This window comes from Aulonocara sp. 'chitande type north' Nkhata Bay, linkage group LG18, assembly GCF_057382095.1.
Source record: "Aulonocara sp. 'chitande type north' Nkhata Bay isolate Kocher_YH1m ecotype deep benthic linkage group LG18, A_spYH_male_GT1.1, whole genome shotgun sequence".
In the NCBI taxonomy this organism is placed as follows: domain Eukaryota; kingdom Metazoa; phylum Chordata; class Actinopteri; order Cichliformes; family Cichlidae; genus Aulonocara; species Aulonocara sp. 'chitande type north' Nkhata Bay.
Window position 1 is genome coordinate 11884872 of NC_141361.1, and position 27300 is coordinate 11912171.

The window sequence follows — 27300 nt, forward strand, 5'->3', positions numbered from 1 at the left end:
GAGCAAGTTAGGATGTAGTAATACATGATACTTTTTCATATTAATGTTTTGTTAAATGTAGTCCACTGTTAATCTGCTATTCCTTTAGATACATTTTATATAGACAGAACAGTAAATAAAAATGTTATTCATAGACTTAAATTGGCAGTAGCTGATTTTTATCAATAGAACATATCACTCTCATATTAGGGAACATGATTCTTCAGGCATTAAAGTGCTGTCTTCTCCCTTGATTGATTGATTGGTCACTGCTGTTTTGGACTCAATTGTACGTGGTGGGATTAGTAGGCTTTTCATTAGTGTGCTTGTGTCACCTCGAACTTTTGTTTTTTAAAATACTCTTTTACTTTCTGTAATGAGTTTGTACTAACATCTCTCTCACTGGCAACTGAGTATCATGTGATGATGATTTGCCTGAGGATGAATGAGACCTCCCACGGCACTAAAGGTTATGACAATACGAGTAGGACACATAATTGACACTGCAGTATATTACCAAGCTCTTTCTTGCAGTGCGTCATGGGTGCCTTTTTTGTGGTGCCATTGAAGAGAAGATGCTTCTTTTTGTTTGAAAGGGTTTTCTTTGTTCACTTCAGTCTTCTGGTAGTTTAGTAGCTGACACTGATGAAGCAAATTAAATGATGGTGTCCAATAATAAATGTCAGTTTTAAGTAACAAAAAGGCACTGCCCTGGCTTTTGTTTATCGTTTTGTTCATTGCAAACAACATTTATTTAGTTGTATTACTTAATTGGTGATTTTAAAAATGCATAACCTCAGTGTAACGGTGTGATTCTCTACAAAAGATTAGGTTCTTTGGGGCGTATAGGTTTAAGGGTATATTAGGGCTCTCCAGTTAATCAAAATTGACATTCAATCTAATGATTTAAAATTAGATTAAACAATTAAGGCAGTTCCTTCTTTTATCACATCTGTGCACTCATTTGCCCTGTGTTATAAATCCATGGCACCTTTTCCTTTGCTGCGTGTGTATCAGATTCATGCTCCTCTGTTAAAGTTAAGACACAACCTAATGTGCACATCGCCATTGACACAGTCAGCACAAGCACCGGCATATGCTACATCCTAAGCTCTACATAAATTCCCAGCAGAAGCATAAAGTCAGTGTTCTGTCCTTCTATTAACCGCCAGACGTACTCCTTGACATGCTGTACCAGATTTAGATCATCTTTTGGTCAGCACTAATATTAAAACAATTTTAATTGTCTGAAAACACTTTGGTTTTAACAAGTAGAGAAAGGAGAATTAAATTTGAAAAAAGCTGCTTTCATCTGCTCCCTTATTCACGAGGAATCGCTACAGTGGGTAACTCCAGATGTTGAATTTGGATGAATTTCTTTTTGTACTGGTTGCCCTTCATGACACAACCCCACAGGGATTTGTGTTTCTTCACAGCACTGAACCGGGGATCTCAGGCTTCTTAGGTGAATGTGTAAAGCACTACTGTGGAGCCACTGGAAAGGAGCATCAAATGCCATTCCCGGCTTTTGTACTGGCAATCTGTGCTTGATGCTTTTGTCTGTGATCTCAATGTGAATTGCCATAATTGAGCAGACTTGGGGTATGGGCTCCATGGACCGGACTTGTTGTGCTGCATCAGATAGAGGATAGATTGCATGGGGATCCAGAGAGTTTGTAGGTCAAGTCAATACTTTGAACTCTTTGTTTTTTGTTGTTTTTTTGTTTGTTTGTTTGTTTGTTTGTCTTACTTTTCATGTTCTTCCAGAGAATACTGGGATACATTGTCCTGCTGTTAGCTGCTACCAACAGCCATGGTGGCTGCTATTGGAGGTGTTGTGTTACTAATCAGCAATTTCAAAAACAATAAGTTGCTTGCTTGTTTGACTTTTCACCTCAAGATTTTAAATGAATCAGTCCCAAGTGAAATTAAAGATAGCATTAGGGTTAGGGTTTGGTATGTTCTACTGTTAACCTCTGTGCATAGTGTAACAATGGTTGGGTGGGTGGTGGTGTCAGTATGATATTTTTTTTAATTTATTTTTTTAATAAATACATTTATATAAAGGTTTCCAGAAAACATTTCATTGTTGACCTGTTAGTGGTTTTGATGTTGGGGTTTTAAAATAATTAAATTTTTCGAAATAGCTGCCCAAACAAGTACTTAGGAGTAATAAAAGACTTGCACATGTGCCGGATGACACACAAACAACACAAAAGGACAAGAGAAAAGCTGTGTAAATACTACTATCCCCTTCAAAGTTTCAGCATGTCAAACTCATCAAGACATACTCCAATGTCGTGTTTGTTTTGTTGTTATGTCTGCATTGCTGATGCACCAGTTCACTTTCTTCTGTTTCTTCCTGGCTACCTTTGTTATTGGTGCGGTAAGACAGCTCAACATTTTTCAACTTAGTCTTTTTTTGTGAGTTTTATTGACCTTTAGATATAATTTAAAATGAAAAACAAACACCTAGAAAATGTGAGGGAGGTAGGGAAAGGTAGGCTTAGTACATTAAAAACATGAATGGTTGCATGTCCTGACCAGTGGGTGTTTTTTGATAGTAAAGTTCCTCTTCAGTCTAAATGCATAAAGTCTGTGGTTGCATGTGGGGGTGAAAAGAGCCCCAGGCTCATGAGGACTCGCATGTCTTGAGAGGCCTGCAAGTTGGCTATGGGGTGAACAGCAGAATCTCAGAGCAAATGGTCAAATGTTACAGTTTGCCAAAAGTGGACCGGGCGATCTGGAGACAAAGGCAATCATTGATCCTTCCACAGGTTGATCTTCAGAAATCTAGCGGGTTTTACTTTCCTGAGATAGATCTTTCTACCAAAGGCTCCATTTTGGCCATTTTGGTTCATGGTCCACTAAACAGTAAGTTAGAGTTTTTAGGGAAGGACTAGAGCAATTCTTCCCCAAATTCCCAACAAGCTGAATTTACATTGTTGTCAAACTGCAAGGTAAATGGGCACCTTTCTGCCATTAGATAGCAGGCATTAGGGCTGGGCCATATTATACCGTTCACGGTAATACCGGTATAATGTTAGGCAACGATAGGAAAATGAAATATCGCGATAGAATGGGAGTAAAACGCGCATGCTCAGTGCCTTTGTTTTCATACGCACATGGCCGATTGTTGAGTGAAACAGATGAACCAGAATTGGTTTGTAAAAATGGTGCAACTTCCGTGATGTGGAACTGGTTTGGTGTTTGTCCGTCAGATACACGACAAAGCACATTTTTTTTGCAGAACATGCAAGCGGCCGTTGTTATTGTCATATTTGTCGGACTAAGATGCTCTTAAATCTGGGAGTAATCTGGGTCCTAAACTCCGTATCTTCAGGTCAAACGAACACTGCAGCATCACTAAGAGTTAAAAACTGTCTAAATTCTTTCATCTTTAATAAAACGATCAGCATTGCTGCTTTACCAGGTGTAACTATGAAGTTTAACTTCCAGGCATCCATGAAAACTAAAGTTATTACATTTAACGGAGTTAGACGTTAGCAGGAAGCTAGCGGAAGTTAGCTCGCTAGTTTCGCTAGTTACCTAAGCATGATATAGCATGTTCTGACTGAGAGATTTCTGAAAAAAATCAAACGTACAGTTCTGCTATCACTTCCAACATAAATGAAGACAGGAAACTAAACAGCAGTGACGTTTGTAGGGTTACTGAAGTTGGGCTAGCTGGTATATAATGATGTGCTACGTGATCGCTAGCGACACAGCTATGTTAGCATAACATAAACAGTGAAGCTGGAGGACGAACACTAACACTTTTCCACTTATAAAAGTTAACGTGAAGGTTCTTCATGGTTAGAGACAAATGCAATCGCATGGCAGGATGTTGTAAACGGACCAAACTTCAGTCAGGAGAACAACTGAGATAATCCATCCACAATACGAGGTTAGTCATTAATATACTGCAACAACATGGGAATAGAGCAGCTGCCAGAGAATTCAACATTAATGAATCAATGGTACAGAAGTGGAGGAAGCAAGAAGAATGAGTTTAATAAAGTTTGATTTATCTGACTGCTTTGTTTCGCTTAATGTGCCTTATAATCCCGTGCACCTTATGGTCCGAAAAATACATACTGCACACTGCAGTTTAATGTTGCAAAGCACCTCTTTTTAACTTCAGTGGATATTATACATGGTTATGCTCAGGATATGTCAGCCCATTTCTACTGGAAATGCCTTTTGGTTAAACTTTCAGCAAGGAATTTGCATTTGCACTGTTACATTTTTATAAAGCTTTAATGTACATAAAAACCAGCTTCTTGTTTAAGTGAAAATAAATGGAAGGTTGTCTTTTTGCGCTAGTAATGTTGTGGAGTTGTATTTTGTCTCGCATCAATTATATCGTCGGTTATATCGTTATCGCAAATTTTCAAATATATATCGTGATAAATATTTTTGGCCATATCGCCCTGCTCTAGCAGGCATTGCCCATTATTCCAGAAGCCGTTGAAATTATAATGACATTAACCTCCTAAGACCCGAACTCTTCCACGGCATGCATTTTTAATTTCTCTTTGATATTTGGGCATATTGGGGCCCAATGAATGTAAAAACAAAGAATTACCAGATTTTTTATTTTTTTTATTTTTTTACCTGATTTGTCTTTTTATGAATCAGAGCCACATATGAGGATATTCATTTAAAATTTTGATAGAACAGTAGCAGTATAATGTCCTCGTAAATGGATATCAGGCCCCGGTTGAGCAAAATTGAGTATTTTGGTCTAAATAACCCAAAATGTGATGTCCACATATGTGGACGGCAGGTCCTAGGAGGTTAATGCACTTTGTCTGCAGTTGCCAGTCTGCCCATCCTATCATTGCATTGACAGTTCTATTATAGTGTATTTACTCACAGGCATATGACTAACTTTTTACTTTTAAAAATCTGCTTTTGATAATAAGCTGGCTGACACCTTCATCAAAAATGTCTAGCACATGTATGGGGTGAAGAGCCAGTGGGCAGATATCGGTTGACATGTAGCTTGATGACGATCAGTTTCACAAACCAGCTGGCAAATCTTTTTTTGTTTTTCTTTTTTTTATTTAAAATTCAACCAGTTTCCGCAAGAGAATATGACCTGTTGTTCTCTGAGAGTATTTTTGTTAGAACTGGCATATGATATGTTAATTTCCTCTTTCTCATTGATTGGATCTTGTTTGTGTTGCTCTTCCAAAGCTTTTGCTTTCATTTTCACTCATCCTTCTTTCCTTCAGACACTAAATTAGCTTTTATTGCTCGTCTACAAATCCCTTACAGAGTTTGTCTCATGGCGTAGTCAATTGCAGGTGAGACTTTGCCATAAAGGAGGGGCATGTTAAACAGCAATTCAATTGTGACTCAACTGTCACAACTGCGTATCAATCCATATGTCAATGTGATATGACTTCCTGTAACGATGAAGTGTTTGATCTGCAGAAAAACTGTTATTTAAAAGTAATGTCATTAAGCAAGTTAAAACTACTTATGTTTAGACGGAGCATTTTGTTTTTGTATTTAACATTGTAGCTTTATGTCATATAGTAATAAAGTGATCATCTGAATAATTGCTTCTTGCGGTCGCGCTGTGGTTGAGACATTAATTACAGAGCAGTTTTGGTCAGTTTGAAATATTTTCTCTGGCTGTCTTGGCAATATTTAATGCCAGCATTTATCTTCTGATCACACTCGCATGCATAGTGACAGGTCTGGATTCTCAAAAATCTAATTTTCCTCTTATTTCTGCCAGATCATGGAAATCAGATGGTGGGAAAGAATCTGCAGTCACATCAGTTTTACACATGCCGTCGAGGCAGATCGTCATAAGAGGCATAGACAGAAACGTGCTGAGAGCCATGCAGACGCTTGTAAAGAAATGCAGCCCAAGTACACAGTTAATACTGAACTGAAAGTCCAGCTACGTCAAATTTTCAGATTTCTTAGATTGTTATTAGACTCCTTCCAATATTTTCTTGCTTAATAATGCAAGCACAAAGAGGGCTTGCTCTAAAAATAACTGGAAAATGTTAGCATGACATCTATAGTATAAAGCCTCTCCAGACAGACTATAAGCTTCTTAGAGAATAGGGTATTGACTAAGGTGCTGTAATGCCTGAGCAATTATGTAAGGGCATACGTTATTTCCTCTTTACAGTGCACTTCTTGAGAAAATTTGTTTGCATTACAGTTGTTCATTTGGATTATTTTTCATACAGTGGAAAGTACATAATACTTATTTCCAGTTTTTATTGTTTTTGTCTCCAGTATTATACAATATTTTGTTTTTGTAATTTGTTTTAGTCCATAACACAATGCCTAACTTGCCATATCAAATGTTTTGTGCGTTATGCATTTTTTGGGTGAGAAGTAATTTAAGAAAGGGGAAAAATAAGAGGCGGCAGATTAAAGGAGTAACATTCACATGGAGGTGGAGGGTTCTAAATGCAGATCGGTGCAATGGAAAATGTCTTAAGCTATTTAGAAGACATTCTCTTAGAGAACAAGAGAGAAAGGTATTAACCCTTCACGGGTTTAGGGTTAAGCCTAGACACAAAGTGATGACTTGGACATCACTGAGTGAAGGAAAGTAATGATTTCATATGAGCTTAAGCTTACTAAATGTATTGGTTCATTTCATGTGAAACATAAGCAGTCTGTTTAAGACCTAAACTTGTGCCTTTTGTACTCGAGTCCTTCACATTGAGAGTTTTAGCTTGGCTATCTTTGGTATTTTGGGCCTATATGTTGTCTGCTTGGTCTGATCTTTGCCATATTGCAGCATTTCACAGCAACAAAGAGCAAGAATGACTTATGGTTGTAATAAAGCTGTTTTACTTTACTAACATTCTGATTGGGGTTCCTCTTTTTTGTTTTGAGTGCTCACAGCAGGGCCATATCTTCAGGGAAATCCCCCCCAAACAGTCATTTTTTTTTTTGTTTTTTACTCTTCACTCTTCAGCAAAGTGAACACCACTGCCCACTGAGTATTGATAAATTGCCATTATTGGTTATTGAGGCTACTGTGGCTGTGCCGTTTAAGCTTTGTGATGGTGAAGATTGGTCATCTTAGAAGATGGAGTGAAATTTAAAAAGGTTACAACAAATGTGATGGGAAAAACTCCAAGCACAATAAGCCAAAGAAATTATCTGTTTCCTCTATTTGAGGCAGCTTAAAATTCTGTTCTGTATCACTTTCACTTCATCTTGTCGACTACACTTATTGGGTTGCAGTTCAAAAGGGAGCATGAAAGCAAGCAGTGGTCATGATGTGATGTGCCTCAAGCTAGACCAGAACCTGCAGTTGGCTCCATCAGCCGAGTATCTGCGTCTTCAAGAGGCCTAGCAAGCGTGCGCTTGTGCATGTGTCTGTGAAGAGGGTGGAGCCTCCTGATTTCACAACATGTGCTGGCCTTTGCCAGCAGCTGAATGTGTGCAAAGTGTTGTTTTTGTTTGGTACGTTGAGTGCATTATCTTTGTGTGTAACGGCTTGATAATCTATTGTATGCTTTTAAAGGCCGACAGTTCGAGAGCCTGTGACCTTCCTGCTTGACTGTGAATGCACCTCATGCGCACAGGAAGGAAGGAACAGACTGGGTTGCAATATTACAATGCTGTAGGTTTTTAAATTATTAAAGAGCTCTTAAAGTTTTATTTTATGAATGAGCAGTGAGAGATATATCTGTCTGTTGCTAGTTTATTGTGAAAAAAGACAATTTGACAGTGGGTGTGTTCTTTGCATTCTTCATGGACTGCTTTCACTTCACTGATGCCAAAGAAAGCAGTCATATCCTGTTTACTCTGGCTCGGTTTTGTGACCATGCTTTCGGAAGGCTGAGGACCCTCCTGCTGTAAAATAGGTTAATGAGATTTTCATTCACTGGACAATTTCAGTGGATTCCTTTTGGTTGTAGAATAAATCGCGTCACTGAGCTCTTTTTGAGTGGAGAAATGTGATCAGATTGTGCTAATCATTGGCAGTACTCTGCATGCTGCTTTATGCTATCCATGACTGTGCTAGTTTTCATTTTAAATGGGTTTAAAGCTAAGGTGAAAACAGGCTACAATTGAGATCGCTTAGGGTTATTATACAGGAAGTAACCTATACACCTATCATAAGAGTTAGGGTTGCCTTTGATGATGGGTTTTATGTCTTACTAACTGTTTAAAATATTTGAAGCAACGGCAACATAGCAATGTTGGCACTGTTTCTACTCTACCTGAGCACTCAAAGCACTTTATACAACTTGCCTCATTCGCCCATTCATAAAAGCGCTATTGTCTATGCTTTTTCTACATAAGTGCTTTCTGTCTAACATTCACACACATTTATACTCCAGTGGATGCACTGGAGAGCAACTTGGGTTTATTATATTGCGCAAGAATATTTGGCATGCAGACTGGAGCAGCCAAGGATCGAACCACAAACCTTCCAACAAGTAGATGACAGCTCTACCTCCTGAGCTACAGCCAGCCCATTAAATTTAAAGGGTTTTTTTGTTATTAAAGTTAATTGCACATGTAGTAATAAGGAAAGACATTTTTATGTGGCAGAACCTATACATTAATCAGTTTCATTTTGTTTTTATAGACACAATTGAAAACAAACATTATTGATTAAATAACATGAAAGCAAAGCATGTGTTCAACATGCTTGTTTGAAGTATAATCAACTGTGGCCCTTTTCATGCACAAAACAGTTTAGAGCAGTTCAGATATGTTTAGAATTAACCTGCTGAAATTGGGCACAGTTGTTGAAATTCTTCATGTTTCTGCATATGATTACAGTAAAGATTAAACAAACTTGGAAGGGGCTGACTTATATACACTAATAAACCACAAAATGAAAAATGTAGGCTCCTTTTGTGCCACCCAAACAGACATGGGAACTTTGGCAGATTCTGAAGGACACTCCCAAAGATTTCTTTCTTTTGATCTGCATGCAGCCACCAACTGCTCCAACAAGATTGTGTAATACAGCCCAGACTAGGGCTGCACGATTTTGCGTAAAATGAGAATCACGATTTTTTTTGGCTTAGAATTGAGATCACGATTCTCTCACGATTTTCTTTTCCAGTACAAATATTTATTGCACTTATTAACTGCACATCAACTTCGTAACAGTTGAGACTGAACATAAAAACAATAAATGTCTCACATTTTGTTGTTGCCGCAAAATGTTGTACTGCTTGAAATTCCGTCTCCACCGTTGGTTGACACTGCGTGTATAGAGCAAGTAGTGCAACAATAGAAAAATAGTTGCGGGATGGCACTGTGTAGCGTTTGTCTAGAGTGTTGATCATTTTCCTAAATCCCTCGTTTTGCACAGTGTTGATGGGAGCCATATCTTTGGTCAGGTGATAAGTGATAGCCTCCGTAATTTCTTTGTGCCTGCGGGAGTTCGACGGGTATAGGGAAGCGCTGTATAAGGTTCCCGTTATTGATGTTTGGGTGGTTGACTGGGACGGATTTTCTCCTGTCACTTTCTCGTCATCCCTGACGTGCTCTCAGTTGTTTTTTCTCTGCTAATTTTAGCATCACACGGCACAGCTTCTGTATCACGTGGTATAAGGCTCCGCCCTTGTCATTTGTTGAGCCGGAAGAGTGAGCGCTTGTTTTCGTGCAGACTACGTCCCGGATCAAAATGCGGTACAATCGTCGTCGTGTTTTTATTTATTTTTTAATTTTTTATAAAATCGTTGTCATTTGGAAATGAGATCGCACATAAGTATGAATCGAGATCGCGATTTTCTAACGATTAATCGTGCAGCCCTAGCCCAGACTGCAAACAGAAACCAGAAATCTTGCAGTGCAAAAAACCTTTTACCTTGTCTGCAGGTTCTGCATGTTGAAGATATCTGTTAAAATAAGTTCTTACACATTCTGGGGTGGTTCAGTTAGACTTGGATCGTACTCCCACCTTGAGTTTCGCTCAGCTGGTTTTGCAGTTTGGTGGGGCACGTTGTCCAGACAGGGAGGCCTTTTGGTACTGCTCCCAGCTGTCTAAAACAGCATTAAAATGGTGGAACATGTTAACATCAGACGCTCAGTATGGCACTGCATTGGTGATGGTTCATAAATATGTGGAACAACATGCAACGTGGGCTATGCAGTTTGTTTGTTTTTTGTTTTTGTTTTTTCTGTTCATGCTGTTCATGTACTACAGCTACAGATTAGCCTGTGCTGTACAGAAGGCGGAAGTAATAATAAACAGAACTTCTTCACATTGAAGTGAAACCGAGTGTTAAAAACAGTCGAAGTAGCATCTCTTCTATCTAACGCTAACTTTACAGCCCATAGCAAAGCATCATTGCCATCAAGCTATACACTGTCACCTTTTTGGAGGCCTGCACAAAGGTGCGTTAACATAGGCTTTGTGTTGGTTGATTTTATAGCAACAGAGATGTAAAAGGACGATACAGTACCTTAAATTCCCCATAACACACACGTGAATCCCCAGACCCAAGGTTTCAATGCAGAACATTACATTGAACCAATGTTATTTACCTCACCTCTTTATGGTTTTAATGGTGTGGCTGTGGTGTATTATGGTCCATGGATTTATGTAGTGCTCCAGTATTGACCACTTCATCAAAACACTAAAGCACAGTAATATGAAATCACGCAGGAGCACTGAGTGCATTGTAATGGACAAATCTAACCAAGTGTCCTAAACGCTGTAAAACCTCATGTAATTGTTAAGCTAATTGATGTATTTTAGTACCAAGGTCATCCACTTTCAGTGTAAAATGACCGAGGGAAGGTAAATGGTTAACTCCTTTCAATGAATATCTAATGTTTCTGAGTTTGTCCTTTATCTCCACACAGCCTCACTCTTTAAATGAAACACTTTAGAATACAAATTGGTATAAAAAAAACAAACATTAATATGCTGCATGTCTTGTGGGGCTGACTGTAAAAAAATATACCAGCTCTGAAAATGGTTGCTGTCTCTGCGTTGTTGATTCAAGGCATCTTGTGTCTTCTTAAGCATTAAGACTATAGTGTTGAAATAAGGAGAGGTTTAAATATTTTACTCAACCAGGCCTTCAGACAATTAACTGATTAACTTCCAGCTATTCAAGAGCAATTTTGGTATTTCATTGTTGACTTAAGAGGTTTAAATCAAAGGTAAAAGGTTGGTGTGCTATGTAATCTGTAGACTCCTCGCAGCATGAAGCTGAAGTTGCTTTTTCAACCTCTCCGCACACACTGGTCTCATCTAAGCTTAGTCTGGCACTGCAGAGCTGTGGTTTTGGCACTGCGCAGGCAGCCATGTGTCGGGCTTGTGATCGGATCGGCAGCTCATCGAGTTTAATAGGATTTGACAGGTGTAGATGGAGTCGTATCTTGAATGTCATAATGAAAACTGACACAATATTTGCCTCACAGTTTATTTTTCAGACTGTGGCCAGCTAGTTGCTCATATGGAACCGAGTGGATAGGATTCCTTGTGGCTGTGACACCTTGTTAGCTGCAGATGTGTTTTGTTTCATAGTCATGTAGGTAATGTCTTTGCCACCAGGGGCTTTAAATCATTGCCTACAAATTCTCTGAAAGGAAAAGGAGGGCGTTTTGTTTTAGCAAACATGTTGCAACAGTGATGAGGCTTTTTTTAATTCATTTTTTTAACATGTATTAAACAGGATATTTTTCAGTTAATAGTTTTTGTTACCAACTAGGGCTGCCACAAACGATTATTTTGATAGTCGACTAGTCACCGATTATTTATGCGATTAGTCGACTAATCAGATCATCATCCACTGGACGTAAAACTACAGCTTATTGCACCAGCAGCATCTGCTCTTATATAACTATCATTAGCTTACAGCTTTAAGCTTTTAAGGTGCTAACTAAAAATAAAGACAAGATGATAGTTTATTCAATTTTAATGAAATTTGCAGATTGTTTCAGTGAAGTTTAATAAACTCCTTGCTATCTAAAATATAACAGGACACCGGAGTATATTCTCCAGCATCTCACACTTCTGATAATCAGCTGTCTGCTTGACGTTTATTCAGCTGTGTAAAAACTATAACTTTAATCTCAGACAAACTGATTTACTCAGGAACAAATAAAATACAAAAAAAAAAAAAAAAAAAAAGCCAAACAACAACATTTTTAATTTATCTAAGTGACTCATATATATTTAACCTGAGTCGCGAAAGACGGCGGTGGGTTTGAAAACAATTTGCCGGGAGTCCGGTGTTCTCACGGCGCTAGTGACCTAGCCCCCGGCTAGCTATCGAGCTAGTGGGTAACAGACGTCTCCGAAAACGTCGGAGCGCTTTTGAAAATATGTGGTGTCCTGATAAACTGAGCCGATATTTGAGGTTTACACAGCTACATTCTCGCCTGAAAATATGTTAAACGTTTATTTTGTGACCCAGAAAGAATAATAAGAGTAATATTAAAACTAACTAGCTACCGCCATTGTTGGAAACTAAGCTGGGCCGCGCTATGAATTCTGGGACACAGCTGCTTCTTCTTCTTCGGGGTTTAACGGCAGCTGGCATCCTTGTACATGCTGTGCTGCCATCTTCTGTTTCAGTCCGTTATTACACTCTTAAATCCTGCTATTATTCCTGCGTCTTTTGCGATCTTACAAAGCTTCAAACGACACGTCGACTATTAAATCAGTCGTCGACGATTTTGATAGTCGACGTAATCGTGACTAGTCGACAAATCGTGGCAGCCCTATTACCAACATGAGATGCATTTCTGTTGCATATAGCTCACTGTTATTAATGCCAAGTCTGATAATTGCTAATTCAAAGTCAGATTTTTTTTTTTATTAAAAATTCCCCAATTCTCCATCCATACTGTGGATATCAATATTTCCTCGAGCAGCAACAGCTCTCCAGTGTTTGATTGAGTCAAGTGAGCTTGGCCATGTGGTGGAAATGAGAACAAGACCTATGCCTGGGTCCTAACCTTTGGTCTAATCCCTCCCACATTCCCTCCCCCTCCTTTTAACCCGTAATCAGCAGTAAAGGCTTCATTGTTCTTGTCCTCTGCTTGGGTATCTGATCATTAACCTACATTCGGAGCAGTGGCGGTAGGCTTCTTAAGGCTGTCAGACTCTCTCGAACCAGTTTAGTGGGCATTTTTCATCAGTCCGGGTTAGAGCCTTATTCTCGTGCCAGTGAAGTTAACCCTATTTACATCCTCTCATGTACAAACATGTTATTTGACGAGGCTTTTATTTGTGTGCAAGCCATGTCCCGAGCCTCGCCCTTGTAGATTTAGATGAGTTTTTTTTTTTTTTTTTTTTTTTTTTTAAGTGATTTAAGTGAAGGATAAGACTGAAATTGTTCAGCACTCTGTCTTGCATAATAAAGCTCAAAAAACAATTTCTGGTCTTTAAATGAATTTATTATGTCTTTCATAGTATTGATTTGGCAAAAGAATCTGGTGTTATAATAGTATTTGACATTAGCAAAGTAAATGCTGTATCTAATGGAGATGAAACATGAAGTGTACTTAGTTGTACGACACAACTTTTTTTTGTTGTTGTTGTTGTAAGTGACTAAATATACCTATAAAAGTTGCTGTCGTACTACCAAAAAGCTATTAGCTTCATTGTAGATTTGGCAGCAGCTGACTGGTACAGGTTTGAACAGTTACTTAATATTAATATCCACCCATGTTTTTCCCATGCCAGAGAGTTTAACCAGTGCTCTCCGCCTCTTTCCAGCAGTGTGCCCGTCTTATTTATGAAAGCCAAAAACTACTGGAACGAAGGCCAGACGCTCTGGTGGGAGGCAGCGTGTTTCGCCTGTCTGGGGTTAGGGTAGTGAGAGGTGAACGGCCTCCTCGAGGCATCCAGTGTCTCTTTTGCTGTTTGTCGAAATGCGCCTTCAGTTAAGATGACCCAGTGATGGGAGGAAGAAAGCTGCACTTACATTGTGCTGGAAATGTTATGCTGCTTTGAATTTGGTGCATAGTTGAGTCAGGAGAATGACAAGAGAGTGACTTTAAGAGCCCAAAGATATGAAGGGCTTATACAACCTCTTTTTGTGACTCTGCATTTAAAAAATAGACAGGTTGTGATTGCATTTTAAAGTCTGTGGCTGCAGGTAATATTATTTCTTTTTATGAGTTAAAAAGTCCAAAATACCTCTCGTCAGGATAATGTGTCCAGAACCCAAATTTGTTGTTTTTGCAATACGGCACAATATTTTTTAAAAACTGTTTTCTAAAAGAAGCTGTTTAAGGTGTTGATTATACCTGTAATTAATTGCTAGTATAATAAATTAAGTAACTGATTGTTGCTGCTCCAGGCACAGCTGACAATTATAATTTACATCTGCTTATTCCCGGGTTCCCCCCCCCCCAGTATAAATTTTGAGCACCATTTTAAAAATATCAATTATACTGGGTAGAATAGTAAGCTAACAGCTCTTTATGCTTTTTAAATTGCTTGCTTACTTTGACCAGACACCACAAACCCTTAATTTGAATATATGGCCAGGCATTCATTACAGATACAAATGATAGACTCTTCCTGATATACTGCTGTTTCTTCTTTGTTTTTTGTTTGATTTTTTTTTCTTTCTTTTGTCTTTTGAAGGGGCAGAAAATAGAAGAGCCTTTATACCTCATAGATTTTGTGTAAGGTATTTAAGAACATCTAATTCAGCTTCAGTCCAGATATTTATATGTGAGAGATGGCACTTTGCTGGATATTGTTACCTCCCCTACCCCTCCAGTATCGGGCCTTTGCGGTTGGCTTTGTCCTGCTACTCATTAGGGAGTCGTTGTTGGAGGAGGATGATGGAGGGAGCGAGTGAATGTACAGCTGAGAGAGACCTCCCCCACCATTTAGCCCGATGGCGCGTAGGACCACAACCACGTGACGGGCTGTTTACCGTTGCAGCAGGCGTCGAGCGTCTCCTTGAGCATGTCACAGTCTTCCCTACATCCTATTGTAGGAAAAGCTGAATACATCTTCTCTGGATTTGTAATATTCGTGATAATAATTAAGCAGTTTTTATTTCTACTGCAGTGTAACCCAGTGGTTTAGTCAGAGCTCACTTTTCATCAGGGGTTTTTTGTTGTGCGTGTGCTTATGTGGGGGTGTGTGTGTGTGTGTGTGTGTGTGTGCCTGCAGTCGAAAGTACAGCCACATGGGAGAGCAGGGGAAAATCACATGTATGTTCCACATGGTGTGTGCGAGAGCTCACAGCAGGCAGTACTCTCGCAGCTGGAGTGGAGTAATGTTTCTGCTGCTGGTGGCGGCAGCGTACTCTGCTCTGCAAGCTGTGTGTCAGGCTCGGTGCTATTCTTAGCCCCCTTTCCCTCCCTGTCCCATCCTGCAGTCAGTGGATCAGGTTACCATACTCTGTGTGCTCGTCATCCTTCCTGGCTACATCTCCACCATACACTCTCCTCCATCCTCCCCCAGTGAACATACCCCAACACTCCCAGAGTCTTTTACCACAATTCCCCTGTCAGACTGCTGCACTCATGCAAGGACACGCACTAGCAGCCGCTCTGCTGTCAGGGCCGGCGCACCCGAACACTACAGGGAAATGGTTGTTATTGTTGTTAGTCAGGAACCAGTGGAGTTAAAAATGCAGGAACGCTAGGTTATAAATAAATGGAGACAGAGACCAGCAGTGCAGCAGCACACTTGGCTTGGGATTTCGCTGTCTTCATTCATTCAGATTTAGAATTTACTTCTTTTGAAATCACAAATTTTGCAATGTTATAGGTAAAGAAGGATGGTTAGTAAAGGGTGATATGTTGACCTCCAACCTTGATGTTTAGTTGCAGTTTATTTTTATGGGAATGACTACAATACATGAACCATGCCACACACCACAGCATTTATGGCCTAAGCTATTTTTCAATGCCCATCCTTAGGTTGAGCTTTTAAAACACAGACATAAAAAAACAACATACACAATCAGTGCACACATTAAGAAGCAAAATAAGATTTTTAGTGAATATGTATGTATGTATAAAGTGCTGGTCATTCTACTATATATATACTATAATCTACTATACTTTAAACCTTTATAAACTTAATATATCAATTAAGGCCACAGAAAACTGTCATTTTAATTTGATAAATCAGTCACAAATAATCCTAAAAATCATTTGCTTTCTAAAACATAAGAGGAAAAATCTTCCTCCCAGTATCGGAGTTTAACATATTAAATTGAGGCAAATGATTGGGAGTGTGAATATTTGAATTTCCCTCTAAGTTGTTTTACTTTGGCATTTTTGACTGCTGTTCATTTATGAGAAGATAGGGCTGCTCAATTAATCGAATTTTAATCACGATTACGATCTGGGCTTTCAACGATCATTAAAAATGACTGAGCCGATTATTAGCCCCTCCCTCATTTATCCGCGACACCTTAAAGGCCGGTCCGTGAAAATATTGTTGGGCATAAACCGGTCCGTGGTGCAAAAAAGGTTGGAGACCGCTGATTAAGAGGACCCCAGGGAAGCTCGGAAAGCTAAGCAGAAGTTATTTGGAGAGGAGAGTGACTGCTGTTGGTTGAAAAGAGGTAAAAAAAAACTTCAGTGGTGTTGCACACTATTTTATATTATTTTTTTAAAGTCATTGTTAACCCTTTAAAGCCGGTCAGAGCAGCACGCTCCGTTTTGCGTAACTATTTTTAAATCCCTGTAGAACCGGAACCGTGTAAGCTAGCGCAATAATTTGTTTTGCATATGAAACCGGAGGAGTTGTACTTGCATCTGATGCCATCAGCTTGTCCTCGGTCACGGTTTCCTTCCACATAAAGCTTTGCAAATATTGCATAAAAAGCGCTTGCAGGAACAAAAACATAATATTCCAGACACACGCTTTGCCGATCCGATCAGCTGTTCGTAACACTTCCCACAGTGAAACAGACGTCAGCGCAAACTGTCGCATGTCCGCCATTTCCTGGCCGAAACCGGAAGTGACGTCATTTTCGCGGAAATGTAGTTTTTTACTTGTAGGCCTTAAAAGCCTATACTGGTCATGTTTGACTTTTCTGAATAGTTGCTGGGATGCTTAGAACTCGAATTGCACTGCTGGAAATAGTTTATTTTGATGCACCTGCTGTTTTCTTTGCAAATTTGCATCATAGGATTGGTTTTTTTTGTTTTTCCTGCAGTATATAAAAATTGGTGTATCTCCAAAATAAAACTATGAAGACACTCACAATAAGTTTCCTGTTGTTGTAAACTATTTTTTGCAACTTTTTTGTATTTAAAGTTTTGAGGGGTAAACCTCTTAAATTTCTCCAAGTAGAAATATATATGTAAAAAAAACAAAACAAAAACGATTTTCAATTTTTTTTTAGTTTATTGCACTTTTTTGCAATTAATGTAGTTACTATGGACTTAATGCATACATATTATTAAAATATGGGCTATAACAGTTGTATAGCAACTTGAAATGCTCCCACAAATGGCACTACAACATGTAAAAAAATAATATAAGCTCTGGCGGACTTGGTTCTATGGTAGGTCTTAAAGGGTTAAATAAATATCGTCAAATAATCGAGATCTCAATTTCAGTGAAAATAATCGTGATTATCATTTTTGCCATAATCGAGCAGCCCTATGAGAAGAAACTGCTAAGTAATTATAACCGAGATTTTTAGCTGGTATTTCAACAGATATATGATTATTGAAAATATTTCAAAGTGGCCCATGTGTTGTTAGTGCTCATCAGTGTCCTTTTCTGCTGAATTGTTAACCACAGTGATGGCGTTGAGACTGAGAAAATCAGCCGATGATTTTTGTAATCACATCTCTCAACCTTTTCCCACTCGTGGGTTGTGTTTTTTTTTGTTGTTTTTTTTGTTGAGGGGGGTAGTTTGATAAATCTGCTTTAGTGATATTAAGTGGTTTGGAAAATTTTTGCTCACACTGTTTGCCACAGTATGACATCTCATGCCAATCTAATCTCCGCTTTAGTCTCAGTGAACTGTAGCAGTCATCAAGGCGAGGTTTGATCTGGACTTGAAACAGCCTGAGGTTAATGGCAGAGCGTGCAGGGGCTTATGCAGCCCTGAGCTGCACATGAAACGCAGTAAATGCAAATGCCAAATTGGCGAGTGCCCAAATACCTCTGTAATTATAGTCCCACCCTTCTCGCCTCCTCTCTGTGCCAGATTGGAGTCCTGTCAGCGTTTGTTTTCTGGTTTGGTCCTGGCCTGTCCACACTGCTTTAATACCCCCAATACACCAGCCTCTTTACACCAACAAGTTGACTGTGGGCAGCTCAATTCTCCCTTTCAGCTGCGTGAATGACAATGCTGCTGCTTACTGGCTATCTGCTGACTAATGACCTCTCACTGGCCTCGGCTGTGCAGTTGGTCCATGTGTTTGGACAAAACTACCTGTCAACACCACAGTATCACACAGGATCGGCAAAGATCATAAAAGGTATCAGAAGAAGCAAAATGTGGGATTACTGAAAGAAGTCTAGTTGCCTTATTAATGTTAAAACCAGCACGACTGGTTTCTCCCCGGAAAGGTGAATAGCATGTGTAACATGTATGCTGCTTTCCAATAGAGATTATTATGAGTGATGATGTTATGGAGAATCACGTAGTCAGATTATGATTAAACTGCACGACGAGAATCGAAGTTTAAAGCCTCACAACAGCAAATTATTTCCTTTATACATTAAGTCAGTAAGTAAACACAAAAAATCTGTATAAAAATTTATTAAAAAAAAAAAAAACATGTTGCAACTTCTTAAGAATGGTTAGACTGAGCAAAGTTTGGTTAGACTCTAAGAAGGCATCATATTCAGTACCTACACATTACAACAATGCCATATTCAAATAATTCATGTCAACCTGAGAGTTGTACGAATACACGAATACATAAAAAATGTCAACCACAGAGCAGATTACAGCAACAGCAGTTTCCTCCTTAACGTGCGTCAGCGTTGTCACTTTGTTTATGACAGGCATGCCTTTTGTCTTGGAGTAGCTGATTAAACTTTCAGTTGTGGTTTTTATATACATCCTAAAAATGGCCCCTCGTAAAGGTGATTACATGAAACATTGTGTCACTGTCAGAGCATGCTTGTTGCTCAGCTTGCATCTGGATGGTGTCTAATTGAAGGCTTTTTATATGTTCTGATCCCCACAGGCTGTGCTTCTTAATGCTAAAGGTTTAAATTAGAAGAAGCCACTTGCATTCACTTTTCTTCAATTTCAAAGGCGATATTTGCATCCTGTTCAGCATCCTTAAATGCTGAACATTTGGTAGTTGAAGACTCTTAAATATGACCACTTAATTTTAGAAAACTCACAAAAACCTCACCTGACCTTGAACTTGTGATTAGCGTTTTGTAGACATGGAATGTAGTGGATATTACCATCACTTGTATACCTACTAACAGTGGACTTTTCACTACTAATAGTGTAGAAGCAATGCCAGTCTTTCAAGGATACTGGTTGCCCTTGTCCTTCCAATTTTAACCCTGTACATGAGGACAGGCTCCCATTAGAGCACAAGTTAAAGAGAATGAGGCCAAACTATGCAAGCAACAGTTTCGTTCCCAAGTAATCTTGACAGTTAATCAGAATTTTTTTCCCCCTTTTATAATATGACAATATGATGATTAAAAACGCACAAGTTGACGTCAAGTTGACGTTAACATGTAAAATTGATATGTTAAATATGTATGCATTTTCCTGGAGAAAAAAACTTGACTCAATTGCTTGTAATTGATAGATAAAGTGGGTTTTTAAAGCATTTGAATGGTAGAACCTCTGTGTTAGAAAAAAAAATGCAAACAGCCATAAATTTTGAGGATGGTTATGATTTTCAATTACTCGAATAGTAAATAAAGTATAAAATCATTTTTAAAGGACTGTTTCTTGTCTTATATCTTTCCTTGTTAGTGCTTAAGTTTTCAATATACTCTGTTGAAGACATAAGCAGCTAGAAAGATCATGTCTGAGCAGTCATTCCTGTTATACTTCTTTGAAATCTGCTTAAAGTCTCATGCACAGTCGGTGCATTGTAAAGTCTCCAGACGTCTGTGCAGTCATAAGAAATTGGCAAGCATGCGTACATTCTTATGGACCTTCGCACTCACCTAATAATGACATTTACATCACTTAGACCCTATCAGACTTGTAGACCAGGCAGGAATAATCAAGGTTTTAGTGTGTAACATGCCACTACTGTTTGAATATGGTGGCAATGCAAGTAAAAGCTATTTGTCAGCCACTGAAAGTAGAAGTTGGTACTACATACCAGGCTTTGGACCTGTGATACACATGTGTCAAGGTTAGATTAGATGATACTGTGTAAACAGGAGAAACTTGCAAAGGCAAGTGCAGCTGTCAGAAAGTTCTCTGCGGAACATCTTCAAAATGAAAAAGAAAATGCAGTCCAGTTCAAACCCAGGTAAAGAGAGCCTGTCGCAAGTAGTCCACATCATAGACAGTATAAAATATGGATGAAGATTCTGTGTTTGTAAAGTGAAGCCAAAGCAGAAGGGCCACAAACCTGCATTCATTCTAAACTCCTTTTGAAAACAGACTCACAGTTGTATAAAATCTTTCCTGTGTTTATGGGCTCATTTGCTAGTTTTAGGACATATTGAATAAAACACGAAGTTCTTTTTGTAAATTATGCAAATTTTGAGTGGTTAAAAACAAAGTTTATCTAGGATATCCTAGGACTGGGTGATATATCGAGTTTTTAAAAAAATATTGATATATTTTCATACGAGATATAAGATGTGACAATATCGATATAGTCTATGTCACGTTATAATTATACTTGTGGAGTCGCAAGTTTGCCTCTCTTTCGTCCACTTTTGTCTCTGCACAACATTACTCTGGCTCGTCTCTCCTTCACTGAACACAACTCCCCCTCCCCCATAGCTTCACCTACAGGCAACGACAAGATGGACACAGCAAATCTCCGTTAAAGAGTTACCGCAGATCGCCCAGTGCATGGGGCTGGACGGCGTCAACGTGTTAGCGAGCTAACGCGCTAATGAGCTAACCGCGCTCTGTTATGCACAAAAACGACATTGTTTTCTTTTATTTATGGAGCATTATTATTTAATAAATGCTGATAATTTATTTTTGAGTAATTTCTTCAAGTGCCTGTGTGACATCTGGGACACAGCTTTGACTAAGAACTCTCTTTTTGTTCTTACTTTATGGCTTTAAAAAAATATCGAGATATATATTGTATATCGCCATCCAGCTAAAAGATATCGAGATATGAGTTTTGGGTCATATCGCCCAGCTCTACGATATCCTATTATTTAATGACTTAACAATCACGGGTCTTTACAAGGATGTAAGAAATGCTCTGATCAGGGCATTATAATGAGACTACTATTCACTGGATTGGACCATGGTGGCTATGTCCATACTGTATATTGTCTGTGGGTGGGAAGTGATCTTTAAAGAGTCATTAAATAGTTCCCAGTGAATATGGGCTAGGATTCTTCCTGTGAAATGTCCTTTCCTATTTAAAAACCCAGAAAACATGCTAGCCAGTGCCAAACACTTTGTCACATTTTGTTGTCAGAACTTTCCTGTGAGAGATTGCTGATCTGATTATTTAATCATAAATTATTCAGCCTGGAACTTGCCAGAATTGTTGGGAACACCAGAGCTGTGCTATTTACTGAGATGGCTTACCCCTTAACACAAAAGCCCTGGTTGTTTTATGAATAAGTGCAATACTAAAACTGCTATCATGCTTGTTCTCTTCTTGGAAAATTAAATGTCTACTATGAAATTTAGAGTTCCCTTGTATTTTTGATGCCTATGAGTAATGGGGGCTGCCCCAATCATTTTGGAGGCTGCTTAACAACTAATCAATGGCTCTCAGGTTTCTTAATATAGAGTAAGAGTGGGACTTTCATAAGCAGCGGGAGGCTATTTCTGCTCAGTCATCATGGTACTGGGTGTGTATATGTGAGCGAAAAAAGGAAGCAGGGAAAGTTCATTCAAAGTACTAGATAATAGAGGGTCTCATGACTGAAAGCTGCAATCTTCATGTGGCAAGATAACTGACAGTTGGCTTCAGGTGCAGGCTCAGCTTCAGTGTTGTACTTTCTCTAAAGTGCTGGCACCCACAGTGCACCCCAGTGACTCTGCAGCTTGTGTTACTACACCGTCACAAACCACATCAGAAACGAGCTCGGTTACACTGATGAGTAGGCCGCAGGGACAACATACAGAGGGGGACGTTTTCCTCTCAGAAACCCAAGAAGTCCCTAAAGCTGTGATTCATGCTGCCTCATGTAGTTTTTCCTGCCGGTGCTTTAAGGTCAATCTCGAGAGATGCAATGGAAATTTCAATAAAAATCCCTGATTACAGATCCACTCAACCTACATCCTGAAACACAGCTGAGTTGCGCTCTGTGGCAGCACTATTTCAATACCTGCCCCTCCATTGCTCTGTGGGGGTTAAGTGACTTTTCTTTACTTGGCTCGTTTCCTCTGTAACACAAACATTTGCTGAAAGCCTATAAACAGTCTCTGAAAAAAACGTTATTTAATTGTACCTGCATTTTAAAACCATCTCCTGCTCTTGCCACTGTCTCGTGCAGGCGTGCTCTGTTTGCAGCAAGAATTACTAGGTCAGCCTTCCATACAGGCAGTGATGTGGCAGGGTTGAAATCCTCCTCACTGCTGTTGTGGTCTCTGTCTCCAGGTGCATGATGAACCTACTGTGCTGTAGCTGTCTAAGCTAGTCAGGTTGCCTCACCATGGCAAAACCTGGGAGCGACAGAGATGGAGCCATGGTGGATAAGCAGGCGGGGAAGAAGGTATGTGACTCTCTTACTTCAAATAGAAGCTTCTATTACCATCCTGTGGTAAACACAAGGAATAGTTCCTGCAAGTTTACAAAAGTCTTTACATTTTCTTGGGGAAATACTGTACAAAATTGGACCCCAAATAATACACAGGTGATTTTAAATACAACTAAATGAATTCAGAGTTTGGCAGAAACTGTCAATAGGATCACATGATCAATGAAAATGGCATTTGAATAAACAAAGATTGACTGCTTGGTTCACATGATATTGTAGAACAATCTGGTTCATTCACATTTTCTTTCATCGAGCAAACCAGGTAAAATAAAACTAAATTGAGAAGCTGTTATTGATGCTAAATCATGTGGCATGCAGAGAGTGTTGGACTCCAAGACAGCTGACTTCTTTTAATGCTTCTTTAGAGTGTGTGTGTCACTTTTTGCTTCCTGAGTGACAGGGGTTTTTTTGTTTTGTTTTTTTGTTTCAGTTCTCAAACATCTGCATGAATGTTTCTTGGGTTTTAGAGCTCTGATGTGTAAACACTCATCACCCACTTGCTGAACACTAACATCTGGGCACCAGCAGGGAGCACATCTAAGCTTGTAGCGGCATTATTCATTATATCGGCTTGTTCTGTAAATGTCAGTGCACTTCAGCTGCCATACATGTACATGTTGACATCAATGCGGTTATGTTCGGCCAACATTGTGATTTGATTGTATGTAGTTTACCAGTGATAGAACGAGATAAATCTTGTGGTTCATCAAAAGGATATTCTTAACACAGCATATATTTCTGTGGGGCTTTTTTCTATTGTGATACAGTATTCTGCTTTAACCCAGAGATGCACTCGAATGTTGTGCGTGAGAAATATCTGACGTACTATCTCCTATATTACCATGCAAACAGGGCTTAATTGCCCTTTTCTACATAAATGCAAGGAAGCATTTGTGTCTGCCTTTATTTTCAAGGCAAAGGTACTTCACATCTTAGCTCTCATCTACTTTCAGCCGTGCCAGACACTTCAGCTTTGCACAGCTGGCACATTGCTTCACTGAGATCAAAGAAGCACCATGCTGCAGACATTTTCCTCCTGCCAGAAATGTATTTTACTGCACCAAAGTGCAGCACACTAAAAGTAATGGTTCTGAAAAAGCTTTGTCTGCAGATCAGAGTGCAGAATAACCCAGTAACTGAAAGACACTGTGATAATGGCGAGATTAGTGGTATTGCTGTGGGTTGTGTTTGATGCTGGAGTGTTTTCGCTCCACCTCCACCGTGTGTATTTTCTGTAGAATCAAATAGTTTTATATGTGCATGGAGTGGCTAAATTCAATTCAGGCATTGAAAACCAAAATTACAACCATAGAAGCAATCAGCAGCTGCAAGTGGGAGGGATAAAATTTAACATCTTGTGTCTTTTGAAGTGGGTGTTGTCGTCTTTTCTGCTCAATTATGGCTCCGATTTTGGTCACCAAAGAAATGCAAATTACCCAAACGAGGTGGTACTTGTGTTCAACAGGAAGCCGCCCTGTATATGTAGGTAATTTTCTTGCTTTATCGTCCCATTTCAGGCTTTTCGTGGTCAACCTTGCTTTACGTGTTTTCAGTATTATAGCTATTAAATTTGAAGGGTTTGAGTTAGGAATTAGTTGTCACTGCAACATCAGTTAATCTGAGTGTCTCACTCAGTTTGTCTATAAAATGTCTGAAAGTTGTGATGCAAGTATGAGATAATCTACCAAAGCTGTGGGGGACGACCCTAAACAATTTTTGTCTGACCAGCAGGCTATATACAGATTATAATGCAATGCATTTGAGGACTGGGACTGCAGATATATTTTTGAATCGGATATGATTTAAATTGATGATCAGTAAAGGTGCTGTTGTGCATTAAAAAGAAACTGTTAATCTATGAAGTCTGATGGTATTGAATGCTTGCCTGGCAGTGCAGGTTGCACAGGTGTGAATATTTTCACACTCCCACAGCACAGTGCCATAATAATGGACTTATTTTTCTTCCCTTTTTTCTCTTTTGTGTGTAAACTGATGGGGGGGGAGCTCCAGATCTTGTATTCTTCCCTTGAGACTTCGCCTTGGGAACAACATTTAAGTGAGCCTCGCAAGCAGCACCCAAATACCGTATTGCAGTCGGTGTTATCTCTGCAGTAGAAGTCACGTAAAGCAGGAACTACCACCTGCGTACTAAGCTCGATCCTGTTAGCTGTCAAACTAGTTGACATGGCTTTTAAAATGAGACTGCCAGGGTTCATTTGAGGCCATTGCTCCTTTGTTTACATATCCAGGCACACTCGGCACTCAACTGAGGCCACACCTATGCCTCGTTTGACCCGATTTTAATTCTTTGTGTGTGTTTTATTTCTTCCTCACCCTTGACAGAGCAAAGACAAGTTGTCGCCTTTCACCAAAACTCCAAAGTTGGACCGGAGTGAATTGCTGGGGAAGGAAGGGAAAGCAAAGTCTTCCATGAAGCGCAAGCTCTCCTTCACTACCAGTCCGCCCCAGGCAGAGGAGCGAGACTCCGACACGGGTAAGGAGTGTTGCTGTTCCTCCTCCAAACAGCCATGCTGCTGGCTCACTGCCATGTCTGTACACTGCCCCCTGGTGGCCTGCTGTCAAACAGGTCTTCAAATAGTCAACAACGGGTCAATATTGTTTCGAAAACGGGACCTAAGTCAGGTCTCACTGATGAACTTGTGGCCTGTTGTGTGTATTCTGAGATGGATGAAGAATCATTCTATGAGAATGTATTCATTTTTTAGTGTTACAAATAGTAATCAGGGCCTCCTACCCCACCTCCTAATATAACACCATGTTTTGTTTAGTTTTTTTCTACATTCAACACATTATGTCCTTTATCTACAAAACCCATTTAAAAAGAAAGACCAAAACCAGCAGTGAACTATGTAGCCGTAGATATCCAGTGTATAAGTGAACTGTAAAAAGCCCCCCAAGAATCTTCACTGTTTTACATCCTCAATAGTAGAATAACCCTCTACAAATGCACTGCAATGCTGTATTTAACATTTGTTTGTTAAGTACACTATTTGTATTTGTATTTTTATATGTTTTTATAAACTGCGCTGTAGAAAGACCTTTGCAGTTGTCTTGAACCTCACTGATGGTGTACAGATTTCCCAATAACTGTCACTATGTTGACGATAAAAATGCACTCATCTTAGCAGTGCAGACATGTCATTCTTCCTCTCACTTGTGTAAACACTGTTCTAACCCCCTCTTTCAGTTAAAGTTTAACTATATGTTTATCAGATTCAAGGCCTAAAAATAGGTTACTGTATCGTACAGCTGTAATTATAATAAATAAACTGCATGTTTATGGACTGCTTGAAGTCCTGCAGGTTTGCCTTCATCTCCTCTGTAGAGCAAAGCTCAACATGATCTTTTTCATTGTGTGGTCCTGTGTCATTCTAACAGATGAGAACCCTCAATTTTGGAAGTATAATTTATGTCGCACACGTAATAAACTAGCGCGGAGAGTGGCTTTGCCTTCCAGCAGCTTCCCCCGGTCCTTTTGTTGAGCAGCTGTAGGACGAGGCGAAGAAGCGACCCCAGTGACCGCCTCGGACCGGATCTCCTCTCCTGTCTGCTGTGTTGCCATGACTCATAATCTGTGCGTGGAGTGCGAGTGTGCCTTTGTGGCTGTCTGTGTTTGAGTTCATGTGAAGCGAGGAGGGTGAGAGAGAGCAAGCGAGCGTTAATGCAGTGCTTTCCCACCCTTCCACCCCCCCCACCTTGCTCTCCTTTTCCTCCCCTCTCCCCCCCCTCCCATCCTCTCTGCTTTGCACTGTAGATGACTCAGACCCAGGCCAGTCGAGTGAGACCTGGGGAGAGAGATTAGTGCCTCCCTGCAGGATATACGCAGGTAATCGCTGCAGCCCGATCCTCAGCCCCCGCGCCCATCCACTTTGCGCTGCTATTCTGCTGTAAACACACATGCACACATGCACGCGTGTGTGTTTTCGCCTTGCATCTCCCCCCTATTACAGCTCACGCATGTCTGTGTTTAAACAACCGACCGGAGACTGGGGGGGCCCGAGGAGTGCCATGGGCACTTGGCTGGCTTAAGAGAATGCCATCTTCTATTTGTTTTTGTTTTTTTAACTGTTTGTTTTTTTTTTGTTTTAAACCTCATGCTTGTCATCTGTTTCTCTGCGCGCTCAACAGATACAAGGGGAAGAGGAAAAATGCGATGCAGTCACAATGAAGTTGCATCTTGTAAAAGACTACCTTTTTTGGTGTTTTTTGTAATTTGTCTCCAAACTCATTCTTGTTACAGATAAAGATGGACCAGACAAGAAGAAGGTGAAAAAGGAAGCTGGGGGCAAGAAATCCCAGGCACCCAACTTTTTGTTTGGGTATCCGCTGTCGGAGCGCAAACAGATGGCTCTCCTAATGCAGATGACAGCCAACAGTCCAGGTTTGTGTACTCGCCCTCTCACCTTGTCCTCAAGAAGGGTCAGTGTGTATTTGCTGCTAGATGAGTCATACTTCAGAACATCTCTTGTTTTTGTTTTGTT

At 39.7% G+C, this 27300-nt stretch overlaps 1 protein-coding gene across 2 annotated transcripts in view; it reads left to right on the forward strand.

Annotated features, from left to right (window-relative positions):
• The window catches only part of ankrd12 (ankyrin repeat domain 12), a 41702-nt gene that overhangs the window by 2262 nt on the left and 12140 nt on the right, over positions 1-27300 (forward strand). Inside the window, exons 2-5 of one of the 2 annotated variants that reach the window (XM_086271204.1) lie at positions 22639-22753; positions 25142-25292; positions 26574-26645; positions 27060-27200. In XM_086271204.1, coding sequence (XP_086127330.1) covers positions 22694-22753; positions 25142-25292; positions 26574-26645; positions 27060-27200 — 424 coding nt within the window. In that variant the 5' untranslated portion in view covers positions 22639-22693. The remainder of the gene's footprint in view (positions 1-22638; positions 22754-25141; positions 25293-26573; positions 26646-27059; positions 27201-27300) is intronic. The other variant, XM_086271205.1, reaches the window with a different exon arrangement.